Source organism: Tympanuchus pallidicinctus, unplaced genomic scaffold (genome assembly GCF_026119805.1).
Source record: "Tympanuchus pallidicinctus isolate F22 unplaced genomic scaffold, pur_lepc_1.0 scaffold4, whole genome shotgun sequence".
NCBI lineage: Eukaryota > Metazoa > Chordata > Aves > Galliformes > Phasianidae > Tympanuchus > Tympanuchus pallidicinctus.
Window position 1 is genome coordinate 11,889,779 of NW_026294758.1, and position 16,255 is coordinate 11,906,033.

Sequence of the window (16,255 nt, forward strand, 5' to 3'; positions counted from 1 at the left end):
CCCCTTCCCTTCCCTTCCCTTCCCTTCCCTTCCCTTCCCTTCCCTTCCCTTCCCTTCCCTTCCCTTCCCTTCCCTTCCCTTCCCTTCCCTTCCCTTCCCTTCCCTTCCCTTCCCTTCCCTTCCCTTCCCTTCCCTTCCCTTCCCTTCCCTTCCCTTCCCTTCCCTTCCCTTCCCTTCCCTTCCCTTCCCTTCTCTCCCCCTCCCCCTCCCCCTTCCCCTCCCCTGCCCTCCCTTCCCTTCCCCTTTTTTCTCCTTCCCCTTTCTCTTCCTCTTCCCCTTCCCTTTCTCCTTCCTCTTCGCCTTCCCCTTCCCATTTCTCTTCCCTTTTTCTTCTTTCCTTTTCTTTTCTTTTCTTTTATCTTTTTTTTTGTTTGTTTTGTTTTGTTTTTTAGTGCATGAAAGACTTCCCAGGCTTTTTTTAAATTTACATTTCATTCCTTTCATTTTCTTTAATCCCTCTTTTTTCCATGCTCTTCTCTTCTTCATTCAAACATCGATAGGCCAACAAAGCTTTCTTTTCCCCAAAATAACAGCTGAATGTTCATGTTTACATTTTGTTTTTAGAATGTAATTGAGAGGAAGAGCATAGGATTCTCTGGTTGTAAACAGTGAAAACACAAATGCTGAGGCAGACAGTCACTATGAAGACAACAGCTTTGATGAGAATGGAAAGGACTTATGAAGGCAAAACTCCCACTTAATTCCTGTCAGAGATGGAAAAATAGAAAGGGAAAATGAGGCAAAGAGGAGAAAGTTCATGCATGATTTTAGTTTTCCTGGTGAGATCTTGCAGCCTCGTCTTTGTTTAACAATACTTTCTTTTATCTAAACACTTCGGCATACAAAATGAATAATACTGCTTCTGTGGCAAGCAGATGGAAATGGAGTTTGTCCAAGGAGAAAAATTTTTCATCTGCTGCTGAGGAAAGAAAAGCTGGCTTTTCCAGGCTTCCCAGTTTTGAATGACAGTTCAGTTCTTGTTCCCGCTGGCTTCTTTGAGAATCTCATCTGGAATGAATTGGAAAATCTTGACTCTGTTACAAACAACATGACTGCCAGATGGTGTCAGTGAGTTATGAAGTTACCACAGGATCTGGGGAGCAGACCAAAACTTGCATTTTGAGAGTGTAGGTCATGTTTTTGATGCCTGACTCCTGTCTTTCTCCAACTGTGAAATAACCTTCAACAAATCATCCCCTTGCTTGCCTGATTAAGCTGTGTTGGGTTTTCAAGAGAAGGTTTTTCAAATGTAGTTACTGATCTTGCCTGGGAATACAATAGAAAGACATCTGTATATAGAAGATTATCCAAGAAAGTAGGTTATGGTTAGGCTCCAATTGTTTTAGTGCATCCTGCATGTGAAATGACCAATCCAATTTTTGCATTATAACAAAAAAAGATAAAAATTCATTTGTCTGAGCCTTACTTGGGTCTTGTTTAAAGGCAAAAAGGAATGAATATTTTAGCTGACAAAGTTATAGTGAGCTTATTGTAGAAATGTGAACAAATCACACTGTAGCCACATTAACTCTATGATAATCTGTAATTTTCTTACAGCAAGATATTCTATATTCCGACTACCTGTGAAGTAAATCCTTAAGACCTGTGGTCTCTATCTTGAAACAACAAAGATGCTCCTGGTGTTCTGATGTAGACATGTAAAAATACTAACTGTGAATTGGAAAAAGAGGTTGCCACAAGGAGAAGCAGAGCAAGGGAGCTGTGAGAGAGTGTTCAGACATACTGTTGGTCACTTGGTAAAGAAATCAAGTTTACATACACTTACTCCATGTGCAGAATACACATGCATATTCAGTAGTAATGTACTTAACTGTTGTGCTTTGTCCAACTATTGCAGAAGCATAAGGGTTTGATATTCCATGACCCTTTAGGGAGCATGAGTCACCCTCAGAACAGTAGCCAGGCTTGCAATCAGTCAAACTAATTAGAGGTGCACTGCCCTCACTTCTGCTGGAGCATGACAGATCCCCCCTCACTGAGGTCTCCCTGCAAAGCTCTGCTTTGTACCAAATCCCAGAACTTAGAGCACAGATGTCATATTTCCTATGAGTCCTGACTACTTTAATCTGACAGTACCTAGTGGCTAGATTCTTCTTTCAAGGTTCCTTTATACTACTGGATTTTACAGTTCTTGGATAATGAAAGGTTTGTGTTGTACACGCTGAGAATTACTCAGTCATGGTATTAATGTAGCTTGTACTTTAATCCTAATTATATTCAACCTGAACCAACAAGCTAACACTGATACTATAGAACCAGAGCTGGCACTCCTTCCCAAATGATGATTGTTTCTTGGCACTTGAAACTAGCTGGAAAACAAAGCTATTGTCCCTTGGTTTCTTTCTGAAATGAACTAGAAGTTCATTGATGTAGTGATGCATTTTTCTGACTACCAGGTTTAGTATCTTTTATCTGTTGTTTTTTTTCCCAAATATGTAAATATTTTGTTGCAAGTGTATTTATAAAAATTTCATGCAGCAGAATTACATATGATAGTTGTGCTTTTATGAAAAAAAAACAAAACAAAACAGAACAAAGTTGTAGAGTTCTGCATTACTGAAGTAATTCCAGTTAATTATTATAGAGTTTGATCTTCTGTGAAGTAAATTAGAAGTTACTCTGCTGATGTCATTGCAGTGATTGTCTGTTTACACTTTGGCGTAAGAACAGATATATTAAAATTGTAAGGAAAAATCCATCTATTTAAAAATATACCAATTTCGTTGTGAACAGTCTTTCAGTAGGTCTCTTTCTGCTCCTGGACATCTCCAATGTTGGGCTCCCAGCAAGATTTTATCGTTATCCTGTCACTTTAAAGTAATCAGTTACAGCCAGCAGCAGTGCTAGTCTTTCTCAATGTCTGTGCCCGTCTGCTATTTTCAGTTTGCTGCTGGCAGTGGGGGCAAAGGACAATGAGACTGCACACAGTAAATCCACATCGTATGAATACTCATAGAGACATCCAAAACCTGACTCCAGATGTGCGTGTAGTTTTCCCTTCACGTCTGATATTTTTAATCCTTCATTAAATTTTTATTGTCCCTTCACTAATTAAACTTTTTTTGCTCTTCATTAGAGCATTTTCACTTCAGATATCTCTAAAAATTTTCCTTTTTCCTAGCCATTATGCCATATCCCCAGCAATTTCTGTCTTCACTGACGTATCTTCTTACTTGATGCCTCTCCCTTAACCTTCCACATGAGCATTTCTTGTTCTTCCTACGTTTGTCTTTTCTGCTTCCCTGTGTTTCCTTCAAACACATCTCTCTTCAGTTTTTCTTGTTTGTCCTTTACAGACTGAAAGATCTTCACTGTGTAGTTATTCTAAAGATGAAGAGAATTTGCTAGGAGAAGACTTCAGTGCATTGATTCTTCTTGCTTGTAGTGATAATATAAACTACATCTGGAGAACACCATCAGTTATATATGCTGGTGCTGGGAATCTGGATTTAGAAAGAAGTCAGTTTCCTTCCTTCCGTGCTTGAAAAAAGGCTTCCAGTTTCAGATATGTACTTGGTCAGAGGATAGTTTTCTGTGCATTTGTAATGATGCAGAGCCATGCAGGCTTTGGGAGTGCTGCTGCTGGTCAGCCAAGTATGCCTGCCACATCTTTTTGAGCAATTTTCCCGTTTCCTTAGAGCAATAGAGAGAAACTAATAAAATTGGTCCAAATGTATTCGGCAAAGTCTGTCACAAGGGATTAATATTACATTTATCATGTACTCCTCTTACTCCTCTTCACATGGCAATCAGAACTCTGAAGCCAGTCTCTCAATAGTTGTTTTCTGCTAGTTGTTTTTTTTTCTTGCCTTCTAAGCAGACACCTGAAAATTTGAACTTGGCTGCATTTTGAGAGCTGAACTTAGGTGAAATTATTCTTACAGGTAGCACGTATTGGTCTGTTGAAGTTGGAGATTTTTGAAGATCTCAGCAGGTTCTTCATGATTACTCCTTGTATAATTCCCTTGCCTAACCAATTGATCGGCATTTTACTGTGGAGTGATGGCATTGGTGGACAAAGAAGAGGTAACTGATGGACCTGCTAGGCCATTGACGTGGTCCAATAACACATCCTTTTCTCTGCACTGGAGAGAGATGATTTGAAGGCTGGACTATTCCACAGATTAAGAACTGATTGGATGGTTGCAGCCAGAGGGTTGTAGTCAGTGGCTCTGTGTCCAGTTGGAGGCTGGTCACAAGTGATGTACCATAGGGGTATGTCTTGGGACTGGTGTTCTTCAGCATCTTTATCAATGATATAGAGAATGGGACTGAAGGTACTCTCAGCAAGTTTGCTGATGACACCAAGCTGAATGGTGCAGTAGATACAGTGGAAGGGAGAGATGCCATCCAGATGACCTTGGCTTGAGAAATAGGCAGATGAGAACCTGCCCTCATGGCCCAGCTCTATCCTGGACTGCATCAAAAGAAGCATAGGCAACAGGTCAAGGGAAGAAAACCTGTCCCTCTACTCTGCACTGGTGTGGTCTTACCTGGAGTACTGCATCCAGATATAGAGCCCTCAGCATAGGAAAGACATACACTCGTTGGAGCATGTCCAGAGGAGTGCCACAAAAATGGTTCAAGATATGCAGCACCTCCACTATGAGGTCAAGTTGAGAGAGCTGGAGTTGTTCAGCCTGGAGAAGAGAATGCTCTGGGGAGACCTGAGAGTAACCTTTCTGTATCTAAAGGGGAGCAAGAAAGAAGGGGGCAGACTTAGCAGGGTCTGTTGTGATAGGGCAAGGGGAAAAGGTTTCAAACGCAATAAGGGCAGATTTAGGTTGGATATAAGGAAGAGGTTTTACATAATGGGATGGGGAGGCACTGGAACAGGTTGCCCACAGATGTGGTGGAAGTCCAAGGAAGGCCAAGTGTAAAGTGTTGCCCTTGGGTTGGGGCAATTCTAGTTATTTGTATGGACTGGGAGAAGAATTCATGGAAGGTAGCCCAGCTGAGAAAGACTTGGAGATTCTGGTGGGCAAAAAGTTGGATATGATCCATCAGTGTGTATTGCAGCCCTAAAGACTAGCTGTATCCTGTTCTGCATCAACAGAAAAGTGGCCAGCAGGGAAAAGGAGGTGATTGTCTAATTCTGCTCAGGTCTCATGAGACCCCATCTGGAGTACTATATATAGGCCTGGGGCTCCCCAGCTCAATAAAGATGTGGAGCTGTTGGAGGAGGTCAAAAGGAGGGCCATGGTTAAAAGGAGGGACAGAGGGTTGGAGCACCTCTCTAATGAGGTACAGGCTGAGGGAACTGGTGGTCTTTGCCTGGAGAAAAGAAAGTTCTGGAGCTCTGGGGGAACACAGTCCTCCACTACTTGGGGCGAGCTTAAATGCAGGAGGCAGACTAAGTTTTTACACTGTCTGAAAAGGGCAGGATAAGGTAGAATGGCTTTAAACTGAAAAGAGTGGAGATTCAGGGTAGATGTTAAGCAGAAATTCTTTACTCGGAGGGTGCTGAGGCCCTGGCACAGCTGCCCAGAGAAGTTGTGAATGCCCCCTCCCTGTAGGTGCTCCAGGCCAGGTTGGATGGGGTTCTGGGCAGTCTCATCTGCTGGGCAGCCCTGCCCAAAGCAGGAGATAGGAACTAGGTAATCTTTAATGTCCATTCTAACCTCAACCATTCTGAGATTCTGTGATGTACTCAAATATTTTCCAAATAAATTATGTTCTCACGTTTTAGCTCCCTTTTGTTTGCCTGGGTTATTCAATGTTTCCTGACATTGTTTAAATGGAGAATGTTTCCTCTCACTTAAGAAAATTTAAAGAAAGGGAGGAGGAAATGTTTTGGGAGTTTCCCGTGACAAAACTTAGAAATTATATAAGTACCACCTGTAATAAATCTACATATTTCTTGTTAAACCTCACTGGCACATCTAGTTGTTTTTCTTGCTTTCTGCTGCCACTGTCACAGTCTTCTGACTTCTGGGCAGTGATTCTAAATCCAATATCCCTTCTTTTTTTGATTTTTCACTCAGCTGTATAGGTTGCTTCTAAAGCACTTTCATACTGCAGCACAGCTTTTCTAGCTGCTTCTGGCAAGGGAATTTGTATGTACTTTCTGAAGAAAACAGTACCATCTAGTCTTGTGGGTGGCACTGATCAACAGGCTGGTTATGAATTTACTTAAAATGTAATCATGCTGAACTTGGTACTCTTCAGCTATAAAAGAGATGATGTTTAACCCTGATAAACAGGTAAGCACCACAGTTGCTCTCTTACTCCCACCCAGTTCTCTTTCAGTCCAAAATTAACAAACTTGTGAGCCAAAACAAAGAGGGTCACACAGCACCTGCTCAGTGATGCGTAACCAGTTCCCAAGCAATGACAGCATCTGGCCAGCTCCCCCAGTCTATCATTCTGTATGACACCACATGGTATGTGACATCCCTTGGCCACTTGGGTCAACTGTGCTAGTTTTTTCCCTCCCAGCTCCTTGTTAGCTCCCAGCTCCTCCCTGGCAGAGCAGTGTCAGAAGCTGAAAAGTCCTTGGCTCTGTGCAGCACTGCTCAGCAGTAGGTAGAACATCATTGTGTTACCTCTTGCTGCACTGCTCTACTTTGTGAATTAAATAGGTGATGGTGAGCACTGTGCTTTTTTAAGATCTGAGAACTTCATACATCCTATTCTTATCCTTTGTGACTCCATGGCAGCCCTCCTGCTTAAATCATCAGCTGTTTTTTATGTATATATATGTATATAATATATATATATATATTTATATATGTGTATAATATTTTTATATATTTTCACAAGTGATTTTGTTCTGTAAATATTAAATACAAAGCTGCACCTTTTTGCCCTAAAGACAATAATGGACTTACAAATAAAAATTGATTTTATTCCACGAAATCTTAGTTAATTTCTCTGCTTAAGCCAACTGTAAATTGGAATAAAACTAACAAAACTTTAGGCTAATGTGGACTCTAAAATACATTAGAGTTATGTACTGTTCCATAAAGAATTCAGTCACAATTCAGTCGGTGTCAAACTGAAGTCCACCAGGTGGAAAGTTCAAAACTAGAGCAGCTCTTGTCCGACTGACTGCATTTCTTCTGAAATATAGAAATTCCAATTGAAAGTCTCTTTGAATGCTGGTCTGCTACAAATTCTGAGCAGCTGTTTAAATGTAAGCCAGTATTGCAGCTTTACTTCTGCTTGCCAGCCTGTACTTCTACTTAGCAGAAATGAGGGATTGCTTCTGCCAGGCCTGGTGGGTGCTTCAGTCTGCCTTATGCTGAATTTGGTGGCATTTTTTTTGCTACTCCTCCTAGTGCTGGCATGGTGGGATACTGTTGGGTTAGAAGTGCTGAAGAATTAAGAAAATATATAAACAGGAGATAACAATGGATTAAAAATGTCACAAGATTAATCTAAAGCTAGACGTAGAGAAATTTCATACAAATACACAGTATGTCTAGACCTACCCATGTTAGCATTTTGACCTTTACATACCAATACTATAAATAAGTGTAATATCTAAGTGTATATTCATATATAACGTCCATAATAGAGGTAGATCTAGTTACTTATCTACAAATGTTTCTTGGAATTGATAGTTTTATGGTGTGTTTCTATAATTCTGACAAACTTTCTACAAGAATTTAAGTGCATTAAATGATTTGTGATTTCCCTAGATTCCTTAGGCTTTATTTACACCTGTAACGTCTTAGGAATCCATAGATCCCTGATATTAGCTGGAAAATAGACTATCTCTCCAATTTTATTTTGAATTCCATATTTCTTCAGTGTTCTTTTCTTCTCACAATATAATAGAAGCAGATCATGCATTGTAATTAAAAAAAAAAAATCCAAGCACAAAAAAAAACATCAACAAAAAAAAACGACAACAACAACAAAAAAAAACAATGCTGAAATTTGGGGCTGTAAGACAGTGCCTGTTGAAACAACATTAATAGAGGGCTTTCTCTGTCCTATGGGAAAGACTGTCTCTTATGCAAAAACCCAGTCATTTTGCATTGACTAGCAAGAGCACAAACCATTGAGCTACTGCGGAGACGACATGCTGACTAGCAGGTCAATGGAGATGATTCTGCCCCTCCATTCTGCTCTTGTGAGACTCCAGCTGAAGTACTGTGTCCAGTTCTTGGGGCCCCAATACAAGAAGAACATGCAGCTGTCGGAGTGGGTCCAGAGGAGGGCCACAAAGATCAGAGGGCTGTAGCACCTCCCTTACAAAGACAGGCTGAGAGAGCTGGGGCACTTCTGCCCAGAAAAGAGAAGACTCCAGGGAGTACCTTATAAGCAGCTTTCCAGTACCTGTAGGAAAGCTGGGGAAGGACTTTTTATAGGGGCATATAGCCCTTATAAAGGGTTGAGGATGAGGAGAAATGACTTTAAACTGGAAGAGCGAAGATTTAGACTAGATATAAGGAAGAAATTATTTACTGTGAGGGTGATGAGACACTGGAACAAGTTGGCCAGTGATGCTGTGGATGCCCCCTCCCTGGAAGCATTCAAGGCCAGGCTGGAGGGAGCTTTGAGCAACCTGTCTAGAGGGAGGTGTCCCTGCCTATAGCAGGGGATTGGAACTACATGATCTTAAAGGTCCCTTTCAGCCCTTACCATTCTGTGATTCTATGATTCTAACACTAATATTAATTATACTGATTAACTTAGTCTGTGCAGATTTTTTTTCCAGATTTCTCTTCTAGCTGAATTTTGATAACTTCGTATTCCAAATGGTTTTCTATTAAAAGTCACTGGAGCAAACACTGCTCTCTTGTAGTTCAGTTACATTCCTTATGCTTTCACTAAATAGTCGCATTTCTGTACCCCAAATAAATAAATAAATATTCTTTGCCAAACAAGCTAAAATAGTTTCTAAAGCAGACATTTTGGACTGTGGTTAAAAACAAAAACAAACAAACAAAAAAATTATAGAACAAATACAGTGCAGTACCTGGAACTGTTTGTACTTATCCTTGAAATACTTGTCCAACATTCAGTTTTCTTATCCAAATGTTAGCTTTTAGCTTAATACAAGCATTTTTGAAGTCTACTGCATGACCTACCTGTCCCTTCCTACCTTAAGATTTGTACATTATTCTATTCTTTGATATTCTGCTATATGAAGTGTCAAGATAAATTGTACTTGTGTGTTTCTGTTCTTCAATTGTGGTCTCTTGTAGGATATTAGTCTGCCTTAAAAATAATTAAAATGCTATTAAATTAAATGTAGTGCCAGACAGCTGATCTGATTTATCAAGGCAGTATCGATTGAATACGTCACTGTGTCAAACAAAAAGCAGATCATTCCTAAGAGATGAGTATCGAAGAAGAAATACAGGGGTTGAGAAAGGAAAATAGAGAAACTCAGTAAAACAGTGGAGAAAAAAACAGTGTCCACCCTTGCAAGATAGTGATCTCAGTATTGGAACTAAATTGTTCCCCTTTTTTAGTCATTGTAGGTTAAGAGATGATGAGGCATAATCTGTAACAGCAAGATGAAGTCATTTGGCTCGACAATAGATCAGCAGACAGAAGAGTAGATAAATTACAGTCTTTCAGGTTCCCACTTTTGCATCCTGTTCTTTTCAACAGCTGTCAAAGTTTACTTAGGTGTTCATCGCTAATAGCGCACAAAAAGAAATGGGAAAAACTCACAGAACTGTATCCTTTCAGTTACGTGATTAAAATAGCTAACTGAAGAAAAAGCAAATATAATTGTTTTCCTTTGTAGGATTTTGAACTAAACAATGAGTTGAAAATGAATGTGTTAAATTTGCTGGAAGAAGTTTTGAGAGACCCTGATCTTCTACCGCAAGAAAGGAAAGCTACTGCAAATATCCTGAGGTAAATACATTTCTGTAAAGTTCATCTATCTGTAGCATGTGGAATAGACATGAGAACATGTATTATAGAATTCACATGATATGTTTTTCTCCAGAGTATTTGTTTTTGGAATATTAGTGTTTTATTTGCTGTAAGACATAAGAAATTTGAAGCATGTCATCTAGCAGCAAACAGAGCATACTTTCAGGTTGATCTGTAGTAATTGTGGCTAAGTATACACACATTGCACATATTGTACGGTAGGATCTAAAGAACAGTTAACCAAAGAATAATTTGGATATCTTCAAAATGGACTTGGGAAAACTTGACTATGTCTATTACGAGGAATGTTTTAAAATTCCTTTGTAACTTCATGAGTCTACACAAACATCAGGTATCAGATCATGCCAAGTTTTATTCAGAACACTGTCTCTTAAAAAAATCTGGCAGCTACTGGTTCAATCTTTATGTGGTAGGGAAAAGTGCTGTCTAGTAAAGCAGGAAGACCATTCCCCTGTAAAACCTTGAATAACTCTTATCTCAGTGATGAACAATCAGTGCAACTAAGTTCTTGGGAGGCTGTTGGCAGTCTAATGTGTCATGACAGTCACTAGACCACGCTTGCACTTTCCTTTGTGTTAACAGTTGTGTCTTTACTACTTTGGGTAGCTTAGGGAGAGAAATTCTTGTTTAATTAGTGCCACAGAATAAAAGATCCTTAAACTCCTGCATAACCAGAATTATTTAACTTATGTTTCAAACACCTTATTTTGAAATTTGTTGTTTGAGAACTAAGTGTCCAGTCATGCCAGACAAAGCCTCGCATGCATTTATAATTGAAAACAATTCATTATAGTAAGTATGAATGTTTTATAGTAACATTTTTTCGTGTAAATTATTCTACATTACACGAAACAGTAAACATGTGGAGATAAAATAATTATTAAAATAAGACAATGAAAAAACACAGATTAAACCTATGATACGCCTAATATTTTCCTTGGTATTCTGCTGGATAGCTAACAAAGATGCAATCAGTGCTGTGTGTCTGAATTTTCTAAGAACTGACTGTTTTCCCATCCAATATTTATGTGAAAAAGAATATCAGAAGAGTAACACTGTATTGTTGATGGTGAAAAGAAAATACTGGAGAAAAACAAAGTTCTTAATATAAGTTTGTGCTAAAAGGACCCTACTTCATTTTTATGTGAACAGAAATATATCTTTTTGTTAATGATACTGTGTGTGCTGTTATTCACAGTATAAAAGGAAGTCAATTCCATGTATTTCCTTGGAAGAAAGTACAAAAAGAGCACAAAGGGATTAATTTGTTTTACTGTAGCAGAATATAATAATACATTGGTGGTAAAGGCTGTGTCAGATTGCTCCTAGTGGAGAAAGTTACCTTAAGATCTTTAGCTGTGAGTATGTGAAAATGCAAGTATTCCTGACAAAGTAGTGGAACAAACTTGTAAGCGTGCAAGTGTACCATATTGTTATCAATATCCTATATCCAGTTTCAAATTAGCCAGTTTCCTTTAAATGTTGCACCCAAAAATGAGATGTTGGTAATTAAGTGTAAACTGCAAGTTGTACCCCAGTTATGTAAATGCTGCTATTCTATGAAATGAATATCTTTTTTCATCTCTTTACTTTTTAATAGTTGCCATTGTAGTATCTAAACACACTGTATATGGTAGTGGCTGTTCTGTGATTTTCAATGTTTTTTGGTGAAAAAGAAAAAAAATTAAAGTCTTTAAGAAGTAAAAGTTCTGCAGGTTATGAATCGAAGCATAACAAAAGAAAATGATATTTGTAAATTAAAATTCTAGTAAAAATGAAAACTGTAGGCACAGAAATTGAACCAAAAAAATTTTTAACTCGTTTAAAATATTTTGTAGAACAGACTCTTCTCTAAAAGTCATTCTTTTATAGCCACTATCCTGTGTTACTGGGAAATATTATGGCACTTCACAAGAAAGCAAATAAAGCAAAACTAAGATGATCTGTTCAGGTTCTTATTAAGAGTTTGTTTTGGAGACAGGAAGAGAATGAAGATTTCCTGAGACAAGGTCTTCAATAAAGCTATCTTTCATCAGGATTTGCAGGTGCACACCTTCATTCTATCAGAATTTTCAAACAAAGTAGTTTGATTATAGGTTTCATCATATATTATGGTCACAAGTATTTGGTTACAACCCTCAAACTAGCACTAGAAAAAAAGACTTTGGTGGGTCAGCACTTGGAGCTAATCTTTTTGACTGAAAGAGGCATGAATTATCTACTTGCCTTCAAAATGAGATAAAATTTAAGCTTTGCCTGTCAGTGATAATCAGAATTCCTGCATTGCTTTTCAAGACCAGCGGTGTTGCATCCTGAAACACTATGTTGAATATTTCCTTCCATACTGCCTAGTCCAGTGAAAATCAGTGACACAGTGTTTTTGCCTCAATGGTCCAGAAAACTTCTGTGTTCCATTTTCTGTGTTCTGTTTTCTGTGGTAACCATGTTTCTGTAGCAGCTGAAATTACTTCTGTTTCATTGTCATGTATTTATTATGTATACAAACCTTTGTACACTTTCAAATATAAATATGCTTCAGGTGAAAACTAGTACAGAAATAATAACTTTCATCATGCAAACTGTTGTTAAGTTGCAGTGGATAGAGCCACCAGAATGTAATCTCCATGTTAAAAAATGTTAGTAAATGAAAATATACTGCCCCAAAGACTTACTCTGAGGTAAACAAAATCTGAAGTTTCAGAGCTCTCTCTTCACCCACAAAGGAGGCAGCTGTTTGTCAGACATGTCAAATTTGTTAAGTCAGCTCTTTAGGATAAATTAATTTTCCAGGAATGAGACTGCTTTGTGACCTTGTGAGAAAGACTGTGTTGGAGCAATCCTGATTTTGGATGAAAATCATTCAGCTAGGATGAAATACTCAGATGTGTCATATGTCTCATTCTTTCACTAAGAGAAGGAACTCTGATTCTGAAATCACCTCAAGAAAATGGGTTGCGTGCTAATTAGGAGCAGTTTCTCTGCTTTTGAAAGGCACTACAGTTACTCTCAAATATATGTTCTCAACTACTTTATTTGGTTAATTGAAAAATAGGACTCCAGGAGTAATCTGCAATTAAGTTTTTTTGTGTGTAACTGTAAATCTGTGGTAATGACAGAAGGTTGCACATTCCTTTACTTTTCCACAAGTCTTCATTTTTATTGCACATTATTAACAAATAAGTGCTTATAAGCATTAAAAAAGTAATAATAAAAATTGTTAGTCCTATTTGGTTGACCTGTTCTCCCATGGAGGCTTCTGTCTGCCTCTGGAAGCATGTCCTCAGGAAAACCAGCTAGACATGTTCCCCTCTAATTCACCAGTTTCTCAGCTTGTTAGTGGATTCACAGGTCAAGCCAACTCCAGACTGTTCTTTAAAATCTTAACTTTTAATAATCCAAAATATAAAACTGAGTAATGGATTCAGTTAAGGATTTGGTTTTCCGGCCAGTTGAAAATCGACCCTTGCTCGATTTTGGAACTGATATCATGAAGAATGAGAAACCAATAGAGGCAGAAAAGACATGTCCGCATGTCTGCATCCTATCTAATAACATAATTATATGAACCAAGCACATATCTAGGCTTTCTATTGCTAGACAAACAAAGAAAACTTTCTGTTTGCACTATGCTCAAAGATACAAGCACTAAAAACAAAGACACTACTGGTGCAAAAAGCAGACACAGTAACACAGAGGTGGTTCTTCCCCCTTCATTATTATCTGATGCCTTCTGCAGTACTGTTTCTGCTTATGGAACTAGGTCAAGAGAAATGTTTAACTGGGAGTTTTCTCTATGCATTGTCTCTGAAGATTTCTGTTTCTTGTAGAAGAAACAACCAAGACTGTTAGTCTTACAAATTGTCAGGTTTTCAGCAAACACTCCCATACTACACCAAGGTGTTATAAAGAGGTATTGTGTTCAGTACCGATGTATCTCTCAACATTGTGACTTTTATCCACATATGATTACAGATTTTCTATCATCTGCTAACATGGTAGATTAGAGGCAACATCCTGAATGCTAAGAGGCCCGTAATGAAAGAAAGGTTGCTTCATGAGTTTCTTTAAGTGCCTGTAGGTTACAGTGACAAGATGAGAGAAAAAAATACTACGGTAAGGCTCACTTTTATCTGAAGAACCTATCTATGAAACAAGCTGGTGAAGCACCCCTTCCAGTGTAATTCATAGTCTGTCAAGTAAGAAGGAGTTTCTGTCCATCAGAATGGTCTAAAATTAGGCATGCTGACTTTTCCTCTGGAGATTGTAAGACACCTTCCTCTCTCTAACAGTTGCAGAATATAGGCACTGACTTAAGGAAGATATGAATTCTGTCATAGGTGTCCAAAAGACAGACATCTTTCTTGCCGTAGAAACTGGCAGGGCTGTTTCAAGGTACTGTGCTCCTCTTGAGCTCAAGTACCCTTGTTTTGGACAGATGCTGCTCAGTCCATCACCACCATATAACTCTGTAGCTGTTACTTGTTTGGTTTTCTTTGAGGTGGAGGGCTCCCAGCTGATAATACTTAAGGGTTCTATAAATTACCCAAAGTTTTTTGCTTTACTACATATAAGTTTGAAGACTTTTGACAGTACAGTTTATGTGTGAAAGCCCAGATTAATGAGAAGGTTTTGATGAAACTTTTGGTCAGAAGTCTTTCCTGGGCAAGGATGAAAACAGCAAGTAGGAGTGAGTCAGTTAACATACCCTCCATGAAGATAAGTCATCCAGTTGTTACATGGGTTTCATAAAATAGGTTTTCTAGTTGTTCTGAAGAGGTGCTTACTGCCTGCTTTTAGATCTAAAAGACATAGACATAAAAAAAAATGTGTATCAGAATTCTTCACTTTCATTCTATCTCTCCACTGTAGTTCTTAGTTTCCCTTTTTATAGTTTACTCTCAGTTCAGAAAAGCAGAAAAATTTGGAGTGAGGAACAGCATTTCTTATTATAAACATATTGTTCAAGAACTTTGAGAGTCTGCATATGAGATTATGCTTGGGCTATCTCTTTGTAGGAGCCCAAGTGTCTGAAGGCTTTGGGACTTTGTCAGTGGACTTTTGGGACTTTGTCATGGGACTCCATGGGGCATGCAGAGCAAATAACTCTTTTAGGCCACATAGTTTTCAGAATCATACACTATGTAGATTATCTCCTACAACTGACTGAACTGAGAGCATAGATGAGTATAACTGGCATCTCTGGGCACCACATTAATTCATGCTACTGACATCCAGGCAAACAGGTTTTCTAACATAACAGGATGAAATTCTTTGGCTGTTTCTGTTATTGTTTACAATTCCTTCACAGTTTGATCATTTTTTTAAAGACTTCTGGAGTCTGCACACAGGTGTATGCCATGGACCATCTCCTTGAAGGATACTAGATAGAAATGCCTTGTTCTAGAAACTTATGTTGCCTGTGAGTTTACATGTGTGTATGCACAAATACATTTCTTGAAAAATCAGCTCCTTTTAATCATTTTTGTTAGCAGATACTAAGATAGCAGATACTAAGCAGATACTAAGAAGAGGAGGTAAGAATGGTTTCCTTGAGATTTAACCAGCCTTTTTTAGTAGCCTGGAAGTGACGATGAGCCAGGAAGGTGTAAAGTACTGGAGCAGATAACTTAGTTGGTGAATAGTATGTGGGGAAACACTTTCTACTTCATCTTCCTCAGTATGAATATAAATGGAACCAAGGAATATGTGAAGGTCTGATCTGTGACCAATATTATACCCTGTATGATCTCACCAGACAATGCATTTTAGGCTGTATCACTTACTGCAGCTTTTAAAATATTTTGAAAAATATTGTATGTACAGTAGGAGAAATAAAAGACAGGTATTTTGGAACAAATTCTAGAGTTTTATGTTGAAAATTATTTGGGCTAGGTTTAAATGACAGCTACTAAGTGTAGGAATTAGCAAGTTATTTCCTACATGTTTACTTTCTTCATAAGAATTTTACTTTGTTCCTGTATAACGGCAGTGTTGTCACTCCATTCAGTCCTGCTGAGAGAGAGATTGTTTAATGGCCATGCAAAATGTTTCTGTAGCTTTGCTTTCTTTTGTATTATTTTCACATGATCCTGAGGTGCTTACCTGATTTCCAGGAGGTATTTAATGGCAACCGCCCAAGCAGAACTGAGGAGCACTCAGTCTGTGCTCCCAGACCTCTGTTGAAATTAATTGTCCCAAGGCCAGCAACAGTGCAGACTGAAATGGAAGCTACTACTGCTGTTACTAAGAAGTAATTTTATGCAGTCTAGAGAGAGGTGATGGCCCCTGAATATTTAAATACAGAACATTTATGAATAAAAGAATTTTTTTCATGAACTGTCTCTGTAGAGCAAGGGATTAAAAGTCTACA

The 16,255-nt window shown here is 38.4% G+C and overlaps 1 protein-coding gene across 4 annotated transcripts in view; it reads left to right on the top strand.

Annotated features, from left to right (window-relative positions):
- The window catches only part of RASGRF2 (Ras protein specific guanine nucleotide releasing factor 2), a 124,021-nt gene that overhangs the window by 93,730 nt on the left and 14,036 nt on the right, over window positions 1–16,255 (top strand). For all 4 annotated transcript variants that reach the window (XM_052700508.1, XM_052700510.1, XM_052700511.1 and 1 more), the window contains exon 19: window positions 9,731–9,843. In XM_052700508.1, the coding sequence (XP_052556468.1) occupies window positions 9,731–9,843 (113 nt within the window). The remainder of the gene's footprint in view (window positions 1–9,730; window positions 9,844–16,255) is intronic.